The sequence below is a fragment of the Crocodylus siamensis genome, chromosome 9 (genome assembly GCF_052110815.1).
Source record: "Crocodylus siamensis isolate JL-2025a chromosome 9, ASM5211081v1, whole genome shotgun sequence".
Taxonomy (NCBI): Eukaryota; Metazoa; Chordata; order Crocodylia; family Crocodylidae; genus Crocodylus; species Crocodylus siamensis.
The window spans coordinates 44,431,424-44,458,393 of NC_143403.1; the positions used below are offsets into that span (position 1 = coordinate 44,431,424).

Genomic DNA, 26,970 nt, shown 5'->3' on the forward strand with positions numbered 1-26,970 from the left:
TGATGCTCCAAAATTCTAACTAGGAGTAATTGTGTCTGGGTATGGTCAGCATATGACAGTCCTGATGGGTCAAGTAGGCATCAACACACGCTACGGCAGTGCTGCCTCCTCCTGAAAGGAGAATTTCAGATAAACATCAAAATGGTGCTTGATGGCCACCCTAGCAATATCTGAAGTTGTTAAAACTACATTAGACACATTTGCCAAGTATTATGCACAGTGAGCAGATACAGGGCCCTTGACACACACATTACCTTGCTAGGAACCCACTTTAAAAAAACCACTAGATGTAGTGATACAAATCACTAGTTGGCAACAACACACCAATTCTCAAACTCTTGTTGAAACTGCTGTTACTCAATTGTCTCTTACTCAGAATCACCAACCAGACTTTGGTTCTGGCCCAGAAAGTAAGTTCCTCCTCCCTGTGGCTAGAGAGAAAATATATAATGTAAATACTAGAGATTCAAAATGAGAGGGCTAAAAATCCCCGCATTAGTTATTTTTGTTGAAATCTCCCGAGTTTGGGGGCCTGACTCATGATTTTTGAATGTTGAGGCTGTGGGAGCTCACTATAAAGGGCAATTAACAAATGTACCCTCACGGTGGACACATCTGCTTCTTTTCTTAAACCAGAGATGTGACCGATGCATGCCATAGGCTAAATCCTAGTTGACCTTTTTGCTCCAGGATAGTGCTGCCTCAATAACAGCATTTTTTAACATTCCAATTGTACTCCACCGAGGCTCTGTTCACCCACACACTTATGCCAGTTTAAGTGTGCTGCCTATTGCCCCTGATGCCACTGATTGCCCCAACTCCTGCTAATGATTGCCACTGCTGATGACTGCTGCTGTGGGCTAGATCAAATGTCACGGCAGGTCAGATCCAGCCCACAAACTGTAGGTTGCTGACTCCTGGATCAGACATTTTTAATCTGAAATGAGTATCTTCATACACGGAGGATTTAACAAAATCAATTTCAACTAGGACATATTCAGTTAAACTGCTGCAGCTCCATGAGTAGACAGGGCCTTATGAGGTGTTTTTGAAAATCCCACCCAATAATGATGGTTATTTATGGTTTTAGTTTTAGTTCCACATTCTAGTGTTATATAAAGAATACACAGAATGCTTTGAAGGTAACAGGGTGCCTTGCATACATCAGACTTTCCATTCCTATAACCCAGGAACAGACTGTGTAAGGTGTCTTAGCTTTTGTTGTAAAGATGTATAGCCATGACAACACAGATATTTCTAATGTAGGGAGTGTAAGCAGTGACAAATTCTTATGATAGAATCACAGAAGCAAGCGGCCTGAGAAGACTTATCACACTCTAATAAGCCTGTCTCCATTGAACAAATGGCCTCCTGGACCAAGTAAAGTCCCCTGTGCTCAAATGGAATCATTTGTTCAAAGGGTCTATAAGGCTGTCCACTTTAACTCCTCTGCTTCCCTATTCTTTCTTTTATGTACCATAACCAGGAAGCGCCTAGCAACAAGGAACCCACAACATCCCACAGGAAGAGAGCAGAAGCAATAAGGGTACCACCAAGGTAGACTGTTAGGTAAAATATGCTCACATGATCCTGAGAAGTGAGCCCTACCCCACACAATAGAGGAAGGACAAAAAAAGAAACCCAGCAGCCTAACCCAGCAAGATAGATCTGATGACCCCAAGTGCATGAGTCAGACCTATGAGCTAGGTACCTGAGAGGTTTTTCACTACTGTTAGGACTGTCTTTATCTTCCCAATCCATTTTTATGGAATACAATTTTTCCCTTCCCTTTGGAGAGGAGTCTATGGACTAACACAAGGGTCAGCAAACTGTGGCCCATGTGCCAGATTCAGCCCGCAGAGCCATATGATCCAGCTCATGGACATGGGGCTTTGGTGCAAGGAGCTGTGGCACAGTTACTTTCCCCTGCTGCTACAGAGAAAAGCAGTAACGATTTGCTGGGTCCTAGTGCTCACCTATCATCTAACCTGAACTGGCTTAATCCAGCCTGCAGACTTAAAAGGTTGCTGACCGCTGATCTAATAGATTTCAGTGTTAGGATTTTATCTCTGCTATCCGTCATACACATTGCTTTTGCTCAATTTCACCTCATCCTATCACTGTTAATTATAGTCCTTGGCCCGCTCTCAGATCCAGACTTTAGCTCAGTGTGTGACAGAAAAAGAAACTAACACAATCATTATGATCAAAACATAACACGAAGGGGAAGGAGACTATAAAGAGAGATCAAGAAGAGTGGGAAATTAGAACAAAATTAAAATGATTTTATTTTTATCACTTAATGGTGTACAGCAAATGCACCAGAGGTAAATTCTCTAACAGTTGCATCAATTCATTGTTAATATATTTAAGCCAGAGGCATTACATAGGTTCAGCAAGTTCTATGCAAGAGCCAACACTCTGCAATCAGACATCCATCTGATAGCATCACCCACCAGATGGGAAAGTGATAAAAAGGGAAAGATAATTTTTCAACAGAATGGCCGAGAATTGCCAAAAACTTTATATTCACATCAGTGAGCATTTACCTAAGTCATTATACGTGTCACATTATTATATGCATTTCCCTGGCAGAGAACTGCTTCAAAGGAACTAAGAGATGAAAGATTTATCACTGTTCTTGCAGAAAGTGATACACTTTCCAAACAGAGAAAAAATAATCTGGCTTCTCCAGCAAATAGATCCATATTTAGTAAACCGTCTTGCAATTTTTGCTTGTAAGGCTGAAGCAATTAGAATTAAACATCCTTTCATAGATTTCATAGACATTTGGGCTGGAAGGGACCCCAGAGGATCATCAAGTCCAGCCCCCTTTACTGTTAATCCGATTGATAAATTTTAACACTATATCTAATTTTACTGTGTCAATTGTGGATCTATGTACAACATTTTTATAGATTCCTGATTTGATTTATTACTATATTTATACTAATAATGTTTTTACAATGGTTGGCTCTATTTTATTATCTTCTTTGTATTTCTGTTATTTTTGCTTACTTTTATTTATATTACTATTGACTATTCTGCAGTCGCTCGGGGTTGTAGGGGGGCAGTTAGGAAGGCCAAGGCAAAGATGGAATTAGGACTAGCTTCTCAGATTAAGGACAATAAGAAGTCCTTTTTTAAATACGTAGGGGGCAAAAAGAAGGTCCCGGGTAACGTGGGGCCCTTGCAGGACGCGTTGGGAAATTTGGTTGTCACACCAGACAACAAGGCTAACATGTTTAAAGATTTCTTTGCCTCTGTCTTCCTACATAGGGACCAGAGCAGCCACCTCCCTGCTGGGCCCCCCTCGGGCCCCAGGGGAGGCACACCTGGGCCAAAGGTTAGCGAGGAACTAGTTAGGGGGCTTCTGGAGGGGCTGGACGTGTTTAAGTCAGCCGGCCCAGACAATCTCCACCCCAGAGTCCTTAAGGAATTGGCCGAGGTCATTGCAGGGCCCCTGGCACGGCTTTGTGAGCACTCGTGGTGCTCTGGTGTGGTACCAGAGGACTGGAAGAGGGCCAACGTGGTTCCAATCTTCAAAAAGGGGAGGAAGGAGGACCCAGGATCTTAGGCAAGCTGTTTGAGAAAATTATGCTGGCACACATCCAGGAGGGGCGAGCCAGGGACTGCATGCTTAGGGGTAACCAACACGGGTTCATCAGTGGCAGGTCCTGTCAGACCAACCTGGTGGCCTTCTACGATCAGGTTACCAGATCATTAGATGTGGGGGTACTGGTGGACATAGTCTTCCTGGACTTCCAGAAGGCTTTCGACACTGTCTCTCACCCCGTTCTCATTAAGAAACTGGGGGACTGTGGTGTCAACACCCACACAATCAATTGGGTCGCCAACTGGCTGGTGGGCCGCACCCAGAGAGTGGTGGTGGATGGGTTCTTCTCAACCTGGAAGGACGTGGGCAGTGGGGTTCCGCAGGGCTCGGTCCTCGGGCCCGCACTGTTCAACTTCTTCATCAGTGATTGGGATGAGGGGGTAAAAAGCACCCTGTTCAAATTTACTGATGACACTAAGATGTGGGGGGGATGTGGGCACACTAGAAGGTGGCATCAGGCTTCAATCACACCTAGACAGGCTACAAGGGTGGGCAGATGTGAATAGGATGGGATTCAACACAGACAAGTGCAAGGTGATGCACCTCGGGAGGAACAACCAGCACCAAACCTACAGGTTAGGGAACTCCCCTCTTGTCAGCACGGAGGCAGAAAAGGATCTTGGAGTCATAATTGACTCCAAGATGAACATGGACCGGCAGTGTGGGGAGGCAGTCAGGAAGGCCAACCGTACCTTGTCATGCATCCACAGATGCATCTCAAGCAGGTCCAAAGAGGTGATCCTCCCCCTCTATGCGGCACTGGTCAGGCCGCAACTGGAGTACTGCGTCCAGTTCTGGGCGCCGCACTTCAAGAGGGATGTTGACACCATGGAGAGGGTCCAGAGGAGGGCCACTCGCATGATCAGGGGACAGCAGGGCAGGCCCTATGAGGAGAGGCTATGGGACCTGAACCTGTTCAGCCTCCAGAAGAGAAGGCTGAGGGGGGATCTAGTGGCCTGTTATAAACTAGTCAGGGGGGATCAGTGGGCATTGGGGGAGTCACTGTTCCCCCGTGCACTGCCAGGAGTGATCAGGAATAACGGTCACAAGCTGGCAGAGGGCAGGTTTAGGCTAGATATCAGGAGGCGCTACTTCACGGTCAGGGTGGATAGGGTCTGGAACCAACTTACAAGAGAGGTGGTCCTGGCTCCTACCCTGGGGGTTTTTAAGAGGAGGTTGGATGAACATCTCGCTGGGGTTGTATGACCCCAGTATTGTTTCCTGCCATGGCGGGGGGTCGGACTAGATGATCTACTCAGGTCCCTTCCGACTCTAGAATCTATGAAACTATGAAACTACGGTTGTATGTTTTTCATGTTGTTGCTGGGAGCATGGCTTTCAGCCAGAATCTTTAATAATCATAAACTGAACTAATAGATGAAAAAAAAACCTAACGCATTCAAATTAGAAATAAGCAATAATTTTTTGACAGCACAAGCAATTAACCGCAGGAACAAATTCCTAAAGAAAGTTGCTGATTTTCCATGTCTTGAAGCTCTCAGGTGAATTCAGATGCCTTTCTGAGAGGTGTGCTTTAATGCAGGAGTGTAAAATATCTGCTGTGGGCAATATCCAGCCCACAGAACTGTTGTATCCAGCCCAAGGGCTACCAATGGGTAAATTAATTTGGGGAGATGGGCAGCAGTGGTTGGGGCCTGCCACAGAATCCAAGCCCTCAGTCACTATGTAGCCTCCAAGCCCACTTCTGCTTACATGACATCACAACAGCAAGAAGCTATCTGACCTGTGGACACTTGTTCCCCTGCTACCACGGTGGACACTGTCATGGTGACCATAGTTGTCACCCCGTATCACAGTCTGGATCTGGCCCACAAAAAGCCCTGAGCTTCAGGTCTAGCCCCAGGGCCCAAAGTGAGTTTGACACCCCTACTTTAGTGAAACAACCATTACTGGATTCAATTCAGAAACAATTGGGTGAACATCATTATGGAGGCTGGACTCGAAGATCTTCCGACATTCCTTCCAGCCCTAATGTCTATGAAATCTAATGTCTGTGAAATCTGTCCAGACTAAATGGACTAATAGTTGCTTTTGCCCTTAAAATCTCTGAATCATTACAACACAATGGCACAAAGTGAGAACACTGCAGTCTTAACATAGCAGAACGGGGCTAACTCATCGAATACACCAAAATTACAACTTGAGGAGAGAGGGCTGGCCACATGGGGAAGCAACTGATTCACAAGGGTGTTTCCTTGTGAGTGCCTATCCCTGCTTCCCAAATGACAGGAGAGCCAGAAATGTGAAGGATGGGTATCAGGCTGGATCTTGTATCTGAGATACAAGCTGCAGAAAAGGATCAAAAACAAGAAGTGTCTGGCCTATTTCTGGCCATTCATCCATGGAGCACAGAAAGAAAGCATCAGTTGTTTCCTTATACAGCAAACCCTCTGCTTCTGATGCCTGGGCTCCTTCATTTCCAAGAGGCAGGCTCCACTAGCCACACCAAGGTGCTTGATGCTGAGTGGTGCTGCCTCACCTCAACATAATGCATTTTCTCCCTTTGGGATGCAGATTAGGTTCACCAGACTGTACACATGAAACCTGGATGCAAACCCCAAATGCTTCGAGTTTTACCACCCTTGTGGATAGATTTTCAATCAGAGTTGCAGAGTGCTGGGTGTTCTGAGTACTATTATAGGATGTTACTAGGCCCTTTTATTGAATTGTCTTAATGGTTTTTGTCTCAACTTTCCAGAAAATAAATACATATTTTAATAATCATGGCCTTAAGTGCTCCTTTTCCCATAGCCAGCTGCTCCAGACTTACATGAACTGGATGAAAACTATTCACAGTATTCAAATACAGCATTAAATACACACCCACTGAAAAGCCAAGTCAGAGATAACTTCACCAGATCATTTTAACTGAACTCCTAGCTGAAACAGTAAACATAGCCCCAGAGCTACTCCCTTTATAGCCTTTTCAAACAGAAACAGTTTCACATGTTCTGTTATTTCCATACATATCAAAGATGGGTGGAGATTTAACTAGTGATTTCTAAAAGACATCTTTGTGTATAGAAGGGACAGATGCCAGAATGTGGGTGGTTATGAAGCTCAAACAAAAGAAGAATACATCCACAGGCATTTTTCCCTTGATCCATTAACAGGTCTGCATACCAGTCTCCTGAGAATATAAGAGAAACCTTGTTTAAAAGGTAAATGTATTCAGAGAGAGACAACACAACCAGCAAAGGATTCCCAAGGCACTAACCTTGTATCAAGCTAAGCAGCTACTCCTCTATTGTATACTTAACCCTGCCATTCTGCTTCTGATAGCATGCCTTCTAGAAGAGGGTATCTAACGAAGAAGAGTACACTGAGGGTAAGGACAGAAGTTACACATAAACCAGTTTAAATGACTAGAGACTGGTTTAAACCTGTAACAGAACATACGTTCAGTGCACATAAACCAATTTCAAAACGGCCGAAACTGCTATAAGATTAACCTGGTTGAATGTAGTATCAGACTTAACTGATTTGGGTCAAACCGGTTTATGAAACTTATGTCCCAGACCCCTTCCTGGTTTAAGTTAAATCAGAGTCCCCCAGCATCCCAGATGCTTTGCAGCCCTGGGGCGAAGCTGTGTTCTCTGCTCCAGAGAGCTGGGCTGGCCCCACTCCTCTCCTCTGTAACCTGAGCAGGGGTGGGGAGGATGGCCAGACGCATGGCCCCTGAGGCAAAGAGAGGAGGGAGGGGGTTTATTCCCCCACTTCCCTTACGGGGGGGGCTGCACCCCTGTCAGCCATTCCTCCCTTCACCAGTCCAGCAGTAGGGGAGGGAACATGGCCAGAGCTGGCTGGCTTGGCCCCTGCCATCCACCTGCCTCACCAGCAGCTGGGCTGCAGGACTGAGACCAGCCTACTAGTGCTGCTGAGGACAGAGGCAGAGGAACCAGCCTGGGCTGGGTGGCCGGGTCCAGGTCTTTCCCAGCGTGGGGGCTGTTCAGCTCCCCACGCCCAAGCAGGCAGAGCTGTCATGGAGCCCCAGCCGGTAGCCCCATGGGGCAGCCCGTGTGGGTAAGGCTCTTCCCAGCCCACTGTGGCTGCATGACAGCATGGCCTGGCAGCACAAGCAGGGACTGGCTCAGAAGCAGGCTTCCCAAGCCAGCTTAGAGACACCAACAGCCCTCAAGACTGGCAGCTGCTGCTGCTGAACCCCTTGCCCTGTGCAGCACCCGGGCTGCAGCCATTCAACCAGCAGCGAGTTGGCTGGGACCAGGGTTGACTGTTCTACCACCTTCACCTCCAGTGGCCACTGCTGCTTCTGTGGCCCCACTGCACCACTCTGGGTGAGGGAGCAGGAAGATTCAGCCCCGCAGCTTCTGTCCCACGTGTGGAGCTCTGGCTCCACCTCCCAGACACCTTGGAAGGTGGAAGGAGTTTGGGTGGAAGGCATCTGCAGGCTGCAGCCAGAGCTCCGTGCATGGGGCAGAAGCCACCAGGGCTGAAGCTCCACCCCCTCACCCCCCGCCCCGCCCACCTCCTGGAGTGGCGCAGCAGTAGCAGGAATGGGAGGGGGAGTAGCCGCTAGAGGCAAGGGGAAGCTTGCTTGGCCTGGCAGGGCTGTTTTTCTCCCCTCTCCTACAGCTGCAGCTCCTGCTCCTGTCACACCCTGGGGCCATCCCAAGTACCCCCAGTGGTATGCATATCCCCAGACAACCCCTGTGCTATTTGATAAGGACTACACATGCTTGATCCTCAGAGCTGGTCTTAGGGAAAACTTGTATTCTGGCAATTCCCTCCCCACTCCCTCCCCAAGGCAGTGGGGGGCTGAGGCAGGTGGGCAGGGGTGTGGGGTGCAGTTCTGCATGGTGCTTAGCAGGTGGGCAGGTAGGTACTACTGCTGCCACTAGTACTGTCCAGCCCAGCTCCTCCTGAGCAGCAACTGGAGGCACAGGTGGGCTAGGCTGGGCTAGGGCGGGGATTGGCTGGAGTGGGGTGGGGTGGGGGAAGGCACTGCTGTGAGCATAAGCTGCTCATACATGTGTGTGTATGTGCATTTGGCACCCCCCTGAACATGGCACCCTAGGCAGTTGCCACCCCTAGGGCCAGCTCTGTTGATCTTCTTGATTGAGGCCAAGAAGTGATAGCGACAAAGCCATACCATTCACTTCCATATGCGCCTGCTCAGTGTTTGTCCTTTCAGTAGTTACTTAGAAAAAAATCATGCCTGGAGGCTGGAGCATAGTCAGTACCACAGTGGCAGCCCATGGATACAGACAGGCAGGTAGTCATATTAGTCAGAAGCCAGGCAGAAGGCAAGGTAGAGTTGCATCTTATAAACTAGAGACTGATTTAGTTAGTCTATAACAGTGACTCTCAACCAGAGTGCTGCAGCATCCTACGGTGCCTTGAAAATTTTTCAAGGGTGCTGCAGAGTTTCACAAAAATGTTAGCAGTGTCTGGTATGCAGCCATGATTCACAAGATAAACCCAAATATTTGGAATAGGAATCCATAGCATTGAAAACATTTGAACCTGTTGTGGTCTTTCTGAGTCCTCTACAACAAAAGAATTGCCCTGATATTTTTCTGTAGTCAAATACTGAGAGAAAACAAAAATCTGGTATTCCGGTGTGTGCCTTGAGTCTAAGATGGGTGCCTTGAGTCTAAAATGGTTGAAAACCTCTGTTCTACAAGGTATAAATCTACCTTGACTTTGGCACATGGATATGTCAGGGTGCGTGACAGACCTTAGGCTAGATTATTCCTATTCTGGCACAGCTATATGAGGCTGAAGAGCACACGGAGATTTCTCACCCTGCACTCCCAATTCAAAGGCCACGCACAAATACATTCTGCCTGCTTAGGGTCTGTTCTCCAAGCCAACCTCAGGATACAAGTTAGAACTCAAGGAAATGGCAGGGCTGAGTTGCTTTCCCACCTCCAAGCCTCACATAAATCCTGCCTCCAGAGTCACCTAGGGGTGGGCTAATAATCACAGTGCAGACTTTTATGAAGGTCTCCCTGGAATAGCCTGACTCATTATTTTCTACTCAGGTTGATTTCTTAGCCGCAAAACAGAGACCTTCATGTGACTCCCGGTTGGGTTCAGAGAATGCTTCGTTTGAGCCAAGACCAAACCTGGACAAATATGGGTTAACATTACAATATGATGCTTTGAAATCAGGCAATATTGTTGTTTCTTTGTTGGGTAGATATGTCCTGTAAGGCTGAAGCATGAATTCTGCACCAAAGAAACGATTCTATCAGAAAGCGTAAGCCATTAAGAGCATGTCTATATGGCTTTCCTCCTTCCTGGGCCTGCCATTAACAAAATAAGCTGTGGCCACCCACTCCTGCTAGGATGCACCTGAGCCCAGCAATTAGGCAGAGTAGATGGTGTGCTAGTGGCCCAAAGCAGACCTGACTGTCCTCCTTCCTCCCTCCACAAACATACTTAACAGCACCATTCTCAGACTCTTCTGAGTCAAAGACTATACATGGCCCCGGGGGTGTGTATTCAGGGCCAGTCCAAGTTGACTGCTCTGCCTGACTGCTGTTCTCTGGTGTGGCTGAACTGGAACAAGCTATTGGGGCTTATTTTGTCAACAGTGGACCTAAGGTTGGGGGGAGAAGTTGGGGAACTGTATGAATGCTCCCCAACAGATTCTGCTAGTGAAGGGTGCTACTTCGGAAATGAAATGCACCACCATTCCTTTGGAAAGGAAATGCCCTCCCACCATGATATGCTCACATTCCCATCCATTAATAAATAAGAGCACCATGCCACATCTTACAACTTTGCATACAAAACTACTGTTACACAACTCACACATACTGGCTGTCCAACATCCTTGCCTGTGTCTGGAGATCAGAGGGATGATACATTCATCTTCATCAGCAAAGCTTCACAGGGAGCCCAGAACTCAAAGAGCAGGTGAGCTGCTAGTTGGGATAAGGCTCATCAGCAAACAGTTAAATAAACAAGCGGGGATGTAATCCATCCAATTTTTGACTTACTGGTGTTCTCCTGACTGCCAAATTAATAAATTAAGCTTAATAGGCAAAGTTAAGTCCACTGCTTTATACTGACACATTCATAGTTATTCTCAACATGTTAAGGGGAATGTTTCTAGCCTTGCTCCATGTGTACTGGATTAAACCTTTTATATGTCTACCATCCAGCAATTCACTCATTCCTTTGGCACCAAAGAACAAAGAAAGAAGATACCTGATACTTAAAACTCTTTGTGATTCCCATTCTCACTTCCTTCCCACCCCAGAAGAAATGTAATGGGAGGATAATAGCAAGATTACATTTTCTGTTTAAACCCAACCTCTGGTTCTGCGAGCCTGAAGGTGCTACCTGAGCTTGTGGGAAGGGGAACACCAGCGTCTGCCAGAGTGCTGTGACAGATTCACACTCTGGTGGAGGACAGTAGTGCTGTGGGACCCTGTTTGAGTTTGGGAACACCAACACCCAACACATCCCGTGCCTTACAGAAAAGGGGATAAGGGACAGATCCTTGTGCATTCAGGGGTTTCCTGTGCTCCCACCCAAGGCAGTAGCCTGACTTCCTGAGCAAACTGCATTATTTTACTTCACTACCAACTGCTGCATGTGAGCTATCTAGAATAACAGCCTGGACCCTGCCAAGTCGACAAAGGGAGAACGGAGATCAACTTCCCAAGCACAAAGGAAAGGAAGCACCTTTATCTACACATCACATCTTACATGTCAGGTATTCATGCACCACCTGTCACAGTACTCTCCAAGTGCCTCACAGTACCATTATCCACATAGCATCCCAATGACCTGCCCCATTTTACAACTGGGGAACAGGGGCACTAAGTGATGTGGACTCACCCAAGGTCACATAGGGAATCTGTGTGTCAGAGCTGGGCTGGCACTCAAAGTCCTGCACCATCCTTTTTAATACTCAGTGATTATTTCCACACCAATCCACAGCACTCTACACAGCATTTGTGCAAGTCATTGTACTTAGAGTGGGGGACTTTCGTAAGAGAAATGCTAGTACTTTCACACAGACTGATGAGAAGTAAAGCTTCTCTCTCTCTCTCTCTCCCTCCCCCACACATACTCTGGGAAGCACTGTTCCCTTCTTCCTCTATACACATTCTGGGAAAGCTGGCCTCCTTTCTGCTGCACGAAACTGTGACCTACTGAAGTCAAAGGTTGTTTTGCCATGACTTTGGTAGAGCCAGGAGTTCAGGTTTTATTTTCATTGTGTGGCTGTATCCAGTCCTGCCATGTGTCATAAAAATGAAGGAAGGAGAACCAAAAGAACAGCAGCCAGTCTTCAGCCTAGATTATAATGCACATTTATGAAGACTGACAAATTCCCCCCTTCTCCTTTTCTTGAGGCTGGTGCTCTCTTGTGGTACCCCTAACTCCATTCCAGAGACAGGGCTTTGAGGGTAAGGGACCATCATGATTCACCTCATGGTTGCTCACAGTACTGGTAAGTTGGATCCAGCAAAATAAAATCTCTGTTTCATTCGCACAATGGCTTGATCAGCCAGGAGAACAGAGGAAACAAAGAATGCAGCCTAACTGAAAAGAAAGGACCTAACTGAAATATTAATGAAAACAACTTAATTCTGCCAGGTGCCAGACAGCTTAATTCAACAACTTAATAAAACAACTTAATTCTGCCAGGTTTTCAGAAGCAGCTACTTATTTTGGTTGCTACTCTATGTGGCTGCTCCACTTCTGTCCTGGATGTCCTGAAAAGTACACCAAGGTCCTAAGGCTTCTCCATCACCAGATGACTGCAACCGGTCTATGTAACAGATAGGAGACAGATCCACTTCTCACCCAAACTGGGGTCATCCAAGGATGTGTCATCACCCCAGCTCTGTTCTCCATTTTTTGACAGTCATCCTGTTGCTCATTAAGGACTGCCTTCCTTCTGGATTTGACATTGAATACCAAATGGATGGAGGGCTCTTCAACCTGGGACATTTTCATTCGGAGACCATAGTACTCAAAAGAACCATCCTTGACCTTCAATTTGCCAATGACTGTGCTATTCTTGTGCATACTAAAGAAAATCTCCAGACCATGCTGGATCTTTTCGGAGAATCCTGCCAAACTTTGGGTCCCTCTCTCAACATCAAGAAGACTAAAGTGCTCTATTATCCTGCTCCAGGCCATGAATGTGACCCTCCCTCCACAAATTACCATTGGGGGAAAAGATCTTGGAAGTAGCTGAGCACTTCCCCTACCTCAGTAGCCACCTCTCTCAGCTTTATTCACTGTGATCTCCAGAAAGACACCAAGATCCAGTTCTACAATGCAGTCATCATCCTCTTTTGATGTGAAACATGGATGACTGTAATGGGGCCCCTACCCTATTACTAGGGAGACTGGGTGGTTTAGGGTCTGCTCCAACTGCTACCTTACCCCCCTCCCTCTCCTCATTGCTACCTTCATTCTCCACCCTCATGCTGGCTGTCTGGGTGTGGCCCTTCCTGTTTGATTCCCCAGGTTGGCACTTTCCCCCACTTTCTCAGTTCTCCACCCCACCCCCATATCTCTCCCTCTATACATGTATGCTCCCTCACTTTCCTTTTATCATGACGTCTGAGTTGGTGGGCTTTCGGATGCTGCCACAGTTTGCACACAGACTGAGTGTGTAAAACAAGATAACCGTTGAGTCCAGGTACAGACAGAGCCTGACAATAAGGAAGGGGAAATGACGGATCAGGTGACCCAGAGTCTGCTACATAAGCCCAAGCCTTAGATGAGAGAGGGGCTGTCTAGCTGAGGGAGCTACTGGGGGCAGAACCTTCCCTGGGATGCACAAAGACAGAAGCACAGATTGCAGCAAGGGGTACTTAGAAAGAAGCCCAAGTGAAGATAGGCAGCAGACCTACACAGGAAGCAAGCTAAGCACCCATGCATTTTTCTGTTTTGTTTTCTTTCTATTTGGAGCATGCCACACAAGGATAAGCTGAATCCTTGTGGGACATTGCTTTGCCCAGGGACAGGCACTGGTATTTTGGGCTGTTCATCTTGTTCCTTGGAGGACTGGATTGGGATTGCAGGCCACCCTGAACTGGAAGCTCACCTGAGTGGACAACATATAAGGACTGGGTATGATCTGGGACCACTAACATACAACTTGATGAATATCTTGAGTTTTGGGAACCTGGAGTCACTAAGCCTGACCCAAAGCTGAACCAGGTGCTAGCAGCCCTGGACTGTGGGTCCTAAGCTAGAAGGCTCAGCTAAAGCAGAAGTGGGCTGGGGCTGGGGCGCTCTAAACTAGACAAGAGCCTGTTTCTTTAAAGCTTGCCTTGCCATCCAGGCAGCCTCCCCTAATGAGTTTACAGAATGATCTGGCAGGTGAGAATACTAAAAAGGGAGGAGAGGACAGAGGGTACTGACACTGGCATGCATCTAAAGGCAGGAACCTATAGTGACACCTGTGGGCTGCCTACAGTGACCTATTGTCATCATTTCATGAGCCTGGAAAGTTATGCCTCTGGAAAATCCTCCACATGAAATGGGAAGATTGCCACACAAACACCAGCATCCTTGATAAAGCCAATGCTACCAGCATTGAGCTCGTGATCCTCATGCACCAACTCTGCTGGACCACACTTTATGTGCACTTGCCCAACTCTTGACTCCCAAAACAGTGTTCTACTCTCAGCTTACTAATGGCCTGAGGTCTTGTCGTGGCCAGAGGAAATACTACAAGGACAGGTGTGTGGCTTAAGGATTGGACTCCTCAAGACCAATCACTGAGCTGTAGTAGAGATCATCTTCAAACTGAGGGATTGCTGCCATTGCCCCATCTCTGTCCCTTTAAGGCTATATAAATTGGGTATTCAACCATGGAAGTACCCAAACCTCTATGATAGCCAGGCTGTTCCAGTGTAGGATGGTCATAAAAGTTTGAAAAGAAATTCAGTAAGACTTGCCCAGTTTGTGGCCACAGCTCTACATTACTCCAGGACCTAAGAGTGCTATCTTCTCTCAACTGCTGGAGAAACTCCCTGGAGACACTGGGACAAAGATGTTAACCTGGGCAAGTACAGGAGTACAGCATTAAGGAGTCAATTCTTAGTCCCTCACCCTCTCACCAGCCATGTAAAAGAATGGGGGCTGCTCTAACCTGCACAAGCAACACTCAGGCTAGGGACAGAAGTTACACATAAACCGATTTCAGTGATCAGAAACTGGTTTAAACTTGTAACAGAACAGAAGCACAGTGCACATAAACCAGTTTCAAAATGGCTGAAACTGGTTTAAGATAAACCTGGTTGAATGTAGTATCACACTTAACTGATTTGGGTTGAACCGATCTATGAAACTTCTGGCCCAGACCCTTCCTGGTTAAAGTTAAATCAGAGTCCCCCAGCATATTTTGCAGCCCTGGGTTGGGCTGGGCTGGGCTGGGCTGTGTGCTCCAGAGAGCAGAGCTTGCCCCACCTCTCTGCTTTCCAACTGGAGCAGTGAGGGCTGGCTTACAAGGGGGGCGGGGCGGCAAGCCCAGCTAGAGATTTAGCCTAGTCTGCATGGAGGGGAACTTTCCCCCACAGGCAAACCCCAGCTGGGGTCTGGGGGCAGGGAGAGGGGTTAAACATCCCTTCCCTTGCTTGAACTTACTGCTGGCTGTGACTGTGGACTACAAATCCCAGAGGCACCTAGAAGCAGGAAGAGGAAGCAATAAATAAATAACCCTGCAGAGTCCTGGTGCCGTGATTTTGGACTACAAATCCCAGGGACCTTAGGGGGCAGTGGGAAGAGGAAACAAACACAGAGCCCATACTGGCTCCATGCCAGAGAGCATGCTGTAGTGCATCCCAGCTTCTGGCCACAGCCACTGCAAGCATGTGGCTGCATTTCCTGAATCAAAAGTAAATGTCTGCTCACTTCTGTTTCAATTGAATCTATGCAGCTTAGACTAACCTGCAAAGACTCCAAAAGCCTTGGGCTTTTTGACTGTCTGTACTTAGCCTCAGTAGACTTTCTATCAGACAAGGAGACCTGGAGAATGCTACAGCTGGACCGTACTTCCTCCCCATCTTCCAGTGCACTCTATATCACCTCCTAAGCTGCAGACGACTCCATGGCACCCTATGGGGAATTCCCTGCTTCTGGAATATCTGCTGCAAACTCCATGACACATGCACCACTGGAACTGGAATGGCAAAAAAAAAGACAAACCTAAAATTTTGCCATGTGAAAGTTGCTGGAGGCTGGCCCAGTAGGCAGAAGATATAATTTTGTCTTGTTTAAATACAACATACCTATCTTGCACAGTCATATGCCACACTTCCTTTCCTATTCTAATCCAATGTGCCTATTTTTATATAATGCTTATTTACATGTTTATGGCTGCAGGTACCATCCTGCTGTAGTAACCTATACAATGAGATCATTAGCACTAACTGAAGTACAGTGGTTGCCACCTCATGGCCAACAGTGTAAGGAAAATCATGGGTGGCACAGCACTGCTTTTTTTCCTAGCTGTACAGTGTGTGCAATAATTCACCACCTGAGCCTTGAAACATCTACAACCAAGCACACTGGGGATGACCCTGGTCTCCCGCTTGGCCTCCAAAAACCATCTCTAGGGGCCCAGCGAAACGCCATGTAAATTGGTGGACTGCCCCACCAGGCCAGGGAAGGTGAAATCATGTGCTAAACAACAGCACAGCATTAGCTCCTTTCCTCAGCAATTTTCTATATTAATTTAGAAACCAAGATTCAAATCAGACAGAATGAAATAGACTATATAGCCCTGGAAACAGAAGGGAAGCAAGAATCTGACTAAGGCTGCTTTGGGTGGTTTTATCTAGGCTACTATGTTAAGCTCCCTAATTTCTACTTAGAATCCCTACATCTGACAAAGTCTCTCTCTGAAGTGCCACCTACCCTACCTGTCATCATTGCCATGATATGCTAGCATCTTCCAGCACTACTTTAAGAAACATGGCTGACATGTGTTACATAGGCTAGGGATAGACATTCAAAAAGGCTGAGCCTGAACTGATTCAATCTTTTCAGGTTAATGTAACCTGCTTAGGTTGAACTGCACAGACATTCCCTCTGGACTGAGGAAATTCAGGCATGCACCTGCAGTGGCTCAGGCTGAAGCCAGGGGCGCCAGAGCAGCACTCCCTTCCCTTCTATAGTGCTGAGCTAAAGAGGGGTGGGGGGAAGCATGGCCAGGCCCTGGCAGGATGCTCTGATTAGGGTGGGGTGTAAACTCCCACCTTGCCTGCACCATCCCAGGCTTTTTCCCACTTTCTGCTCAAGGGGCAGGAGTGTTACCAGACCCTAGCCCCCAGCTAGCACTCTGAGGCAAAGGGGCGGGGGGGGGGAAGTGGGTTGATGATAGTGAGCTTTTCAATCTCCCTCTCCCTGCTTCTTCATATTGTCTGCAAACTTGACAGGTAAGGGAGCCAGCACAGCATTTATCAGCCCATCAACAAAACAAAAGCCTCTCTCATTAGCTCAAGCTCTTCTTTAACAGCTTTTTCCAAGGAAGGAAAAGAGGGACATTACCAACTGACCTGTTGATTAGCTCCAAAAAGCCCACAGCAAACACTTTTCTGTCTGCCTGACCCAATGAAATTGGAGACACACACAAAGATACCTCTCAGCATTAGCTAGCATACCACATGCCTAGGGTCTGTGTTGCTGAGGTCCATGCTGTGGGAGATGGGAGGGAGGAAAGGGGGGGGAATCCCTGTGTGAGCAGCAAGGGGAGTGGGGCAGGGGGAAGCAAGCCAGACCTTGCTGTGCCTGCAGTCTCTGCTGGAGCTCTGGCTAGGGAGCAGAGAGGTGGGGCCAGGTCTGTTCTCTGGAGCAGACAGCACAGCCCAGGGCTGCAAAGCAGCTGGAATGCTGGGGGACTCTGGTTTAACTTTAAGCAGCATGGGGTCTGGGACAGACATTGCATAAACCAGTTTGACCCAAATCAGTTGAGTCTGATACTACATTCAACCAGGGACCATGGGCTCCATCTGGGTGGCCGTCTCTGAGGTGCCTGATGGGGGGACTGCAGAGCCCGAGGGGACCCTCGGGGTGCGGCGCGTGCCCATCCGTGTCATGCCTCTGGTAGGCTGGCTACGGCTGGGGCTGACTACTCTGTGGGGGTCGCAGGCAGGGTCTCGTGCCCTCCCGCGCCCTCCCCTGCGCGAACTCTGCACTAACTCGAGCGCCTGTTTACGCAGCCTGTTCGCAGGGCTCCCTGGGGGGCTGGGCCAAGTAGGGGCCTGGGCAGGGGCTTGACCCAGCCCAGCTCCATGCAGCCGCCTCCTCCCAGGGAGCGAGGAGTTAACCCCTTCCCACCAAGAGCTTACCTCCGGCTGTGCTGGGGGCTCTGCGGCTGCTGAGGGGGTGTCTGGGGGGCTTCGGTGGAGCGGGGGCGCAGCAGGCTTCACCCGCGCGTCTCTCACCGCTCCGGAGCCTAACTGAGCTTTTTTTTTTTTTTCCCCCGCCCCTGTTTGGTGGGCCCTTTTAAACTGCGCGCATGCGCAGTGGGCCTGCCGTCGGGGAACGCTGGTTTCTCAGGCCGGGGGGCCCTGCCCGGGATTTGGGGGGGCCTGCCCTACAGGAGGGGGACTGGTGAGTACCCCACTCCTTCTCTTGTCACTCCCTGGTATGGGGGAAGGAAGCCAGACTGGAGGACAGTCCCAGCATGAGGAGGAGAAAGGGAGTTGAAGGGAATTCCTCTAATAGAAGGGGGCTTGGAGGGGGGTGCATAGGGAGATTGTTGGCAGTGGCAGGGCAACAGGAAAACAGAAGACTGTAAAGAGACCCCTGCCTGTGCAATGAACTTCTCTAACAGAAGCAGCAAAAGTGCAACCTTATAGCTGCTCACAATCATCTGACTCCAGAAGTTGGGGTTTAAAAATACTAACAATTGCAACACTTGTGATAGATTCATTATAGTTGGCAATACTGCACTATCTCACCAGCTTCATTTTCCTCTCCCTGCATGAGAGTAGCAGCTGATTCATCACTGATCTAAATGTTAGTTCAGGGAGTGGTTCACCCTTCCCTTTCTCATGGTCAGTGAGACTAACTTGGGATAAGCCAGAGTAAAACCTGTCAGAGAAGCTTACAGTGGCCATCATTGTCTCATGGACAAACTGTGAGAAAGGCACAAACTTGGACAGCTTCCTGGAAGAGCACTGTAGTTCAGCCAAAGTGGTGGGGTTCGATAGGGTAAACTGCATAGCGGAGAAGACACATTCCTGCCACTATAGGCACCTCTAGGCAACATTATCTGGCCTATGTTGTGCAGGAGGTCATCTTGAGTGATCATAATGGATCCTAAAAAACTGTGACACTTCCTCCCACACACACTCACACAGGGACGTGTCCACCCACCCAGTAGATGTGGAATGAGTAGTGAGCAGGACTTGAAGCAGGAGGGATGGGGGTACAGTTGTACTAGGCCCCCAAATTATGAAAATGTTCTTTTATTATAGACATCAAAATATAGTAACTAGCATAGTAATTGCAAGTAGCATGTGTATAAGTTAGCTGATGAACTCAACTTAGAATTCAAATGCAATTCTAAGGTGTCTAAAATTCTATTTCTTTTTCCAAAATGGCAGATAGATTGCTCTTCCCTTCCATCCCCACTCCTCCACACCAGGATGTACAATTTCTCACACAGGCCCAGGTAATGAGTATGTTTCAGTTTTCTATTCACTCCACAGACCTTTTGAAGTTTGAGCTGGTATCTTGGACACATTTGTTTGGCAAGGATCCTACATTAGTAACCTCTCCCCTTCACTGCGCCTAGTAATGACTATCCAGTGATTCTGAGGTACTCCCTTGGAATGTGCCTTTTCCCAGAAAGTCTTGACTGCCCCATAACACTTGTCCCTTTTTGAAAATCCCAGAAAGGAGATCCCCCGGGGCCTCCACAGCCTCATGGGCATGACCTGGTGCAGCAGCAAGCAACGGAGCTGCATAGAGAAGCTGCTCACCGCTATGAGCTTCATGCTGCCCTGGCGACACTCCTGCATGCAGGGCTGCAGAGAGCAGCGGCATGGAGTTACACCCCTCAAAGCAGCGGCATGTGCAGGGTGTGCGTCACCAGGGAAGCAGGGAGCTCGTAGTGGCGAGCAGCTTCTCTGCGTGGCTTCGCTCTCTCTGGAGAGAACCAGGGCGGGAGCCCACAGCCTGTGCCTACCCCATGCAGAGGTCTGGGGGAGGCACAGGTCCCCCGTGTATGCGTGGCAGTGAGGAGCCAGGCCTCCCACTTCACCAGACAAGCCACCCGCGGCCCCATCCTGCTCCCTGCTGGAGCCCTGCAGCTGCACATTGTTGCCCCAAGCCCCAAGCACTGCCCAACTGGACAGCAGCCCCAGCCCTGCCCAGCTCCCTCCCTTCCTCCCTACAGAGGCCTCAACCCCCTTCTTCCCCCCCACCCCTTACCTGCTGGAGCTGCTCTGCAGACTGTCTGGGCCATGCACATGTCCATGCATGTGGCGCCCCCTGTCTCACCACCTTCCTCCCCCTCCCTTCCAGCTCCCTGTATGCTGGAACTCTGCCAACTTGCAGGAAGCTCATTGCAAAATGGCAAAATCCATGGGTTTCTCTGGTAAAATGAGAAATCCTCATTTGCTTCCAGTTAAAGGTAAAATCCATGGCTTACTGCATTTTTCCATAAACCAAATTCCCCCAGCATCCCAGCATGGTCTCTGGGCGGGGCTCTGCTCTACTCCAGAGCTGAGCTGGCCTCTCCCCTTTGCTCTCTAGCTAGAGTAGGGATGGGACATGGCGAGACACCAGACAGCATGGCCCTGTTAAGGCAAAATGGGTAGGGAGGCGATTAATTCTTCCCTCCATGAACGGTGCGTGCTCCTGGCAACTGGGGGGCATGACTGCACTAGTGGTGGCAGAAGCGCAGCAGAAGCAGCAGGAGCCCGGCGGTGGTAAGTGCAGAGCTCCCACAGACACTGTCGGCACTGTCAGCGGCAGGGGGGTGGGGTGGCAAGCACGGACCAAGGGTCAGCCACCACCCGCAGGTGGACTGCCCACAGACACCACCGGCAGTGCTGGCAGAAGGGTGGCGAGCAGCGACAGTGTCAGCAGCATCTTTTTGCAGGGGGTACACTGCCACACTCGGGGGATGCAGGTGCAGCCGCATGCACCCTCTACACGTCGCCCCTTCTTCCCCTCCTGCCCCACCACAGCTGGGTTCTGCCTGTCAGCCAGGGAGCAGAGGGGAGGGAGCTGCAGCCGTGGCCCCTGGGGCTGGCAGACCCTGGCTGCAGGGTTAAAGGGACCAGAAGGGATAGAGGGAGGTATTAACCCTCCTGCCTGCCCCCTTCACCTTAACAGGGCCATGCCAGGATGGTTGTCCCATAGGGCAGGGAGGGGATCTCTGTTCTGTGCTGGGGGGACTCTTCCCCCTCCAGGATGGGAAAGGGGGCTCTGTGGGGTACTGGAGGGGAACTCCTCCTCCTCCTCCCCCTCCTCCCCAGCTGCCACAGGGCTGGGAGGGAGGGACTCTATGCGAGGCTGCCCAGCCCCGGAGGGGGACTCTTCCCCTTCTCTTCACCCCCTGAGGTTGCAGTTATTACAGCTGCTCCCCATGGCCTGGCTGGGCAGTGCTGCACAGAGCCCCCCTCACTCTGCAGGTGGGGGGGAGGAGCAGGTGCAGGGGAAAGAGTCCCCCTCTAGGGTTGGGGTAAAGCTGGACAGCCTTGCATAGAGCCCTGTTCCCGTCTTCTCCCTCGCCGCCATGTGATGCTGCCCAGTCCCAGATGTGGACTCTTCCCCTCCTCCCTCCCTCCGCCCCACAGGGCAAGGAGGGGGGCTCTGCTCCATGCTGGGGGGTACTCTTCCCCGTCCTCCTTCTCCCCCACCCTGGGGTGTGGAGAGGGGGGCTCTGTGCAGGTTGCCCAGCCCCAGAGGGAGACACTTCCTCCCCGCCTTCATGGGGCAGGAGGAGGGGCTCTGTTCAGTGCTGGGGGGAGCTCTTTCCCCTTCTCCTCCTTGCTCCCCACCACCGCAGGATGGGGAAGGGAAACTTTTGTGGTGTTCCCCGGCCCGGCCCAGCCCAGCCCAGCCGAGGCACAGGGAGTGGGTGTAATGGAGCTGCAGCTGCTGGGGGTGACCTTGACTCCGCGGCCTGGCCCGGCCTGGCCTCGCTCAGCCCTGGCTAAGGCAGCCACTTTGTGGGGTGGGCTGCGGGGTTCCCTCATCAGTGAGCACAGACTGGCATGTGCAGCCAGCGGTTGGCCAGGTAGCAGCTTATCCAGGCCTGCTCAGAGGCTCCACAGACCTGGAGCCTGGCAGCCACCCCTCACAGAGGCTTGCTGAGGCCCCACGAGCCCCCATGGTGCCTCCGAGCAGGCCCAGATAAGCCACTGCCCAGCCAGCCACCAGTCGTGCACACCAGGCTGTGCTCACTGAGAAGGGAAGCAGCCCAGCTGTGCGCACCTCCCCGTCACTGAGCTGCAAGCGCCGGGGGTAGCCTCACCCCCATGGCCCAGCCCAGCCCCACCAAGAAGCTGGCTTAGCTGGGGTTGAGCAAGGCCAGGCTGAGCTGGGCCATGGGGATGGGGCGATCCCTGACAGCTATGGCTCTATTATAACCATGCCCTGCGCCACAGCTGGGCCAGGCCAGGCCAGGGGGCACTACAAGAGCCTCTCCCCACCCTGTTCCCCCCTACAGCACTGAACAGAGCTGTCCCACCCCACAGGGAGGAAGTGTTCCCCTCCAGGGCCGGGACTGGGGCTGGGCAGCCAGCACAGAGCCCCCTCTCCCTGACCCTTGGCAGCGGGGCTGGGGGCAGGGGAAGGGCAGGAGGGGGAAGAGTACCCCCCAGCATGGAAACGAGCCCCCCTCCCCGCCCTGTGGTGAATGGGGGAAGAGTCCCCATGTGGGGCTGGGCAGCATTGCATGGAGCCCCCTTCCCAACCCCTCAGTGGTGGGGGAGAAGCAGGGGGAAGAGTCCCCCTCCAGGGCCGAGCAGCCTTGCTGTGCTTCCCCCACCCATGCAGCAGTAGGAAGGGGAGGAGAAAGAGCCCCCCCAGCAATGAACAGAGCCCCCCTCCCCACCCTGTGAGGTGGAGGAGAGGGATGAGGGGGAAGAGTTCCCCTCTGGAGCCGGGCAACCCGGTGTGCAAGGATTGCTCCTGGCTGTCAGGAAGCTGCTGGAGTGGGGAGAGCTCTCCCCTCTTCCTCCTTGTCCTACCTGCCTGCCCCTCTCCCCACTCCCTCCCCCGCAGCAGACACTCCCTCTTCCCCTACCCTCTGAACCCTACAGGCCGAGGTGGGGGGTTAAACACCTCCTCAGTCTAACTCAGGCCTGCTGGGGGCCTGGCCACACCCCACCTCAGCTCAGCTTCTCTGTTGAAAGGGAAGGGGAAAGACTGCTTTAGTGGCCCTGGGCTTCTGGCCCAAGCCACTGAAGGCATGTGCCAAACATCTATCCACTTGCAAAACAGTTCACTCTGCGGTTTAGACTAACCTGCAAAGATTGAATCAATTCAGGCTCAGGCTTTTTGAATGCCTGGCCCTAGCCCAAGCGCTGCCATTGCTACATGATGCATCTTCTAGCACAGGGGGCTCAACCGCCTGCAGGCCAAATGCATCCCATGGAGCCACTGTATTTGCCTGCGGGGCTCCCCATGGGTCAGGAAATTTGCCAGCAGGGGAACAGCCACATTTGCAAACCCAAACCTCCACACAGCTGGTTGGAGCCCAGGCTATGTCCCCGCCCCACAAGGCTGGACAATGCCCCCTTCCCCTCATGCAGTTGGATGGTGCCTGCTGCGCCTGCCCCAGATGCCAGATTAGAACCACCAGCCAGATCCAGCCACGGACAGACAGGGCATTGTCCATCCAGCCCACTGAGGGAAAAGGCTGGGCACCATTGTTGCAGCATGACTTCTAGCGTCACCACTTTAGAATTCCCTTTCCTTTTCCCTTCATTTTTCCAACTGTCATCTTTCTAAACTGCTCCTTAAAGCCTTTCCCCTTTCCTTGTTAATGTGATTTATATTAATGATCCACATTTTTATCCTTCTTTATGCAAACCTGATGTTCTGCTGTCCCCCAGGGCCACCACTTTTTGTCTACTTTTTATTGTGGAATATTATTAGGGACTATTTTATTGTTGTCTCTCTTTCCGTTTTCCTGGGCTTCAGATCATATGATCTGAGTGGTTTGGCTGGGACACATGCTGGACTCATATTTTCTGAACTACACCTCTGCTGTGAACTCTGGACACTGTTTGAGGACATCTCAGATGCCCACTGTTAAGAAGATCTGCTTGTGAAGATTCATGTTTACTCATGTAATCAGTTCAGAGGAGAACTTAAAGGAGGATACAGTGTTAGGGAAACCCACCCAAGGGTGTGAGACCTACAAAGCTCAAACTACTTAGATAAAACAAAATGAAGTTGAGGCAACCTGATCCTACTTTATAAATACCTATATGGAGAGTAGATTTCTGGTAGCAGTGGGCTGATTAATCTAACAACACAATCCAGTTGTCAGAAGTTAAAGTTAGGAAAGTTTAAGCAGGAAATAAGATGCAAGTTTTAGATGAAAGTAATTAACAGCTGGAAGGAATAGCCAGGATATGTGATGAACTGATTATCTTTATAAAAACATATGATGCAGCACAGGCATAAATTACAGAACATCACTGAGGGGGAATTCTGTGTCCTATCATATAAAAGAGGTCAAAGTAGATGAGCTCAATGGCCCCATCTGAACTTACAATCTATGAATCTATTCAGCTGCAGATACAGATGCGGATTTGTAAAACAGGAGAACTGTGGCTGTCTGCCCAGCCATGTAGAACAGACACGCACATGATTTTGGAGACAGGTAACTAGTACTGTGACCACATGTGCTCTTCAGAGAACTATTCACAAAAAAGTATGTGAGAATGTTTTTGCGCAAACAACTTGGGGGTTTTCTCCTCCTTGGAAAGAGGTAGATATATTAGATGTAATGTGGAATCCTTTGTATCATGGAAAGAATGTGCTGAAATGGTCCCCACATGAAGGGGAAGTCTGTTCTCTTCTCTAAGAATAAACTTCATTAGTACTGATGCAAGAGATGCGCTTGCCTGCTAGTGTTTTGCTGCTTCCTGTTAGCTACACAGCCTCAGTTCAGATGCCTCATTCTGCGAATATCTTTGCCTGATTGGCTGGATTTTACATGATACTTGACATCTCCAAGGCAAAATATCCTTGCTCTGTGTTGTTTTGCTTTGTTTTGTTTTTATTGATTCCTTGTTGGAGAGGAGCTCCCTGCATCATCTGTGACCTGACACTGAGATCCTAGACATGGGGCCAAGCCTGTGACTGTAAACCCGCAACACATCATAGATCAGTAAACCTAGAGGAAGACCAGATCTACCAAATCTTCCAGACTCTCAAAGGACACAAATATAAGAAAGAACACTTTAATTACTAAACCCAGACAAACACAACACAACCATTGCTAAATAAAACATTTGCATAATAGTTCATTACCTAAAAGCAATGCACATAAAACATAAAACAACATTCTGAAATAATGCTACAAAATTCACACACACATACTACAAAGCAGTCAGGTAAAAGCCAATCAGCAGTACTTGGAAGTACTCTTTATTGGCAGGACTTCAGCATGACAAGGGGTTAAGGTTCCCAATACTGTTTCTGAATTGGGGATGAATGCACCCAGCCAATTGGGTTCAAACCGAATCAGACCCTAAAGCACAAAGCACAGACTCTAATTTTGTGTCGGGGGGGACATGTAATTCTTTTAATAAAGAGCCTGAAAAGTCAAAGCAGGCTGAAAAATCAACAACTTCTCTGAGCTTTTATGGCTACTAACTTTAGATACAGGAAGGGAAAAGTGACAGCAAAATCCTGGTGCCCAGCCTCTGCTAGGCAGAGCTCTCCAATTCTATGAGTTTGCAAAAGACAGAGTGGGGGGAAAGCACTGGAATAACATCTGGGAAACAGAGAGAGCTGTAACACAACAAAGTCTCCACTCTATTCCAGCCCCATGCTCCTATGGTTTCTGTGTGGCTATCCTGTGAGATTTCGCACTCCAAGCTGCTGTCTAAAAACAGCTCTGCATCTTTCCAGGCATAGTTTATCACAAACTGCATCTAAATTGCAGGCAAGCTATTTCAATGTCAAAAAATATTTAAAGAACCCAATTTGCCTTCATAGGATTAAATCAGTGCACTGGCTTCAGACAGACTGCCCCAACACCAGCTATATCCAGCACAGCTCAGTTTTTGTGCCCAGAAAAGCAATCTGTTTACAGGGATTTACTCACCATGTTTCTCAACTCCGTTATCCTCTCCCCCTTACTTCCACAAGCAGCATTTTTTTTCTTTTTCTTCCATGTGTATGATAGGTTCCTCCCCCCCAAAGCTTTTTATCCGTTCTAATAAATACATATAAACCACTGAACCACTTTGAGCATAGAATTGTAATCCAAGCCCTTGCCCGCCCCCCTTAGCAGTTCCAACTAATCTAACTCATGACACAGCCATGGGGCTGAACTAGGGGACCTTGAAGGCTGCTCTGACAACCAACAAGCTGCACTGTATGGAGCAGTAAGAGATGTGGTGATAGGCACAGTAAACATTTAATTCCACGTTTGGCAAGATTACAAGGACAAAAACAGCAATATACAAGTGTATTGACAGAGCCAACAATACTTGCTGTTATTACAGAATAGCTCTGTATTACTGATCTGTATGTTGACTTAGCTCTTCTTATGGTATAGAACAGACTGTACTTCAGAGATTTTTACTTAATGCACATTCTCTTTAATTTGAACTAGTGAAATGTATCTCTGCCTTTTTTACAGGAATTAACATGTAAAGGAAAACGGAGAAGATCTCCTTGGAAAAAAGCAAACACCTTTTTAAAGATTTTCAACACCCTCCATTTCCTGTACTTAAAATTAGAAGATTTTCACCCAGAAGAAACCCCTGAAGAGGTGTCATGGATTTTCAATAAATGTGTAACAGGTTGAGCTAAGTATGGGAAATAAAAAATGGAACTTCCGGAAATACACAGAAATAGTTTGCTTAACTATTCTTGGAAAGGAAATAGAAAGGCAATGACTATTTCAAGCAATCACATCAGGCTGCATTAATATCAAGCTGGGTATAGAAACCTTTTCCCCCAAAGGAGGAAGTAATTTAGCATGGCAAATTCCTCCACCCTTTCATTAATTGTTTAAAATGGCTGGTGGCCAGAACGTGGCTGAAACGTTGGGGAAGGTCACTGAACAGGCAGGCAACGGTCTACAGAAGAGACAATGGGAAAGGGTGGAGGGCAAACAAGCCATGGGGGCTTGAAGGATGGAAGAGATGCAGTTGCCTATGGGGCTTCCAACACTCCAT

At 49.2% G+C, this 26,970-nt stretch overlaps 1 protein-coding gene across 2 annotated transcripts in view; it reads right to left on the reverse strand.

Moving 5' to 3' along the window:
* The window catches only part of PLEKHG4 (pleckstrin homology and RhoGEF domain containing G4), a 199,486-nt gene extending 173,407 nt beyond the window's left edge, over positions 1–26,079 (reverse strand). For both annotated transcript variants that reach the window (XM_090062853.1, XM_090062854.1), the window contains exon 1: positions 25,890–26,079. In XM_090062853.1, the coding sequence (XP_089918979.1) occupies positions 25,890–25,892 (3 nt within the window). In that variant the 5' untranslated portion in view covers positions 25,893–26,079. The remainder of the gene's footprint in view (positions 1–25,889) is intronic.
* Between the last annotated feature and the right edge of the window lie 891 nt (positions 26,080–26,970).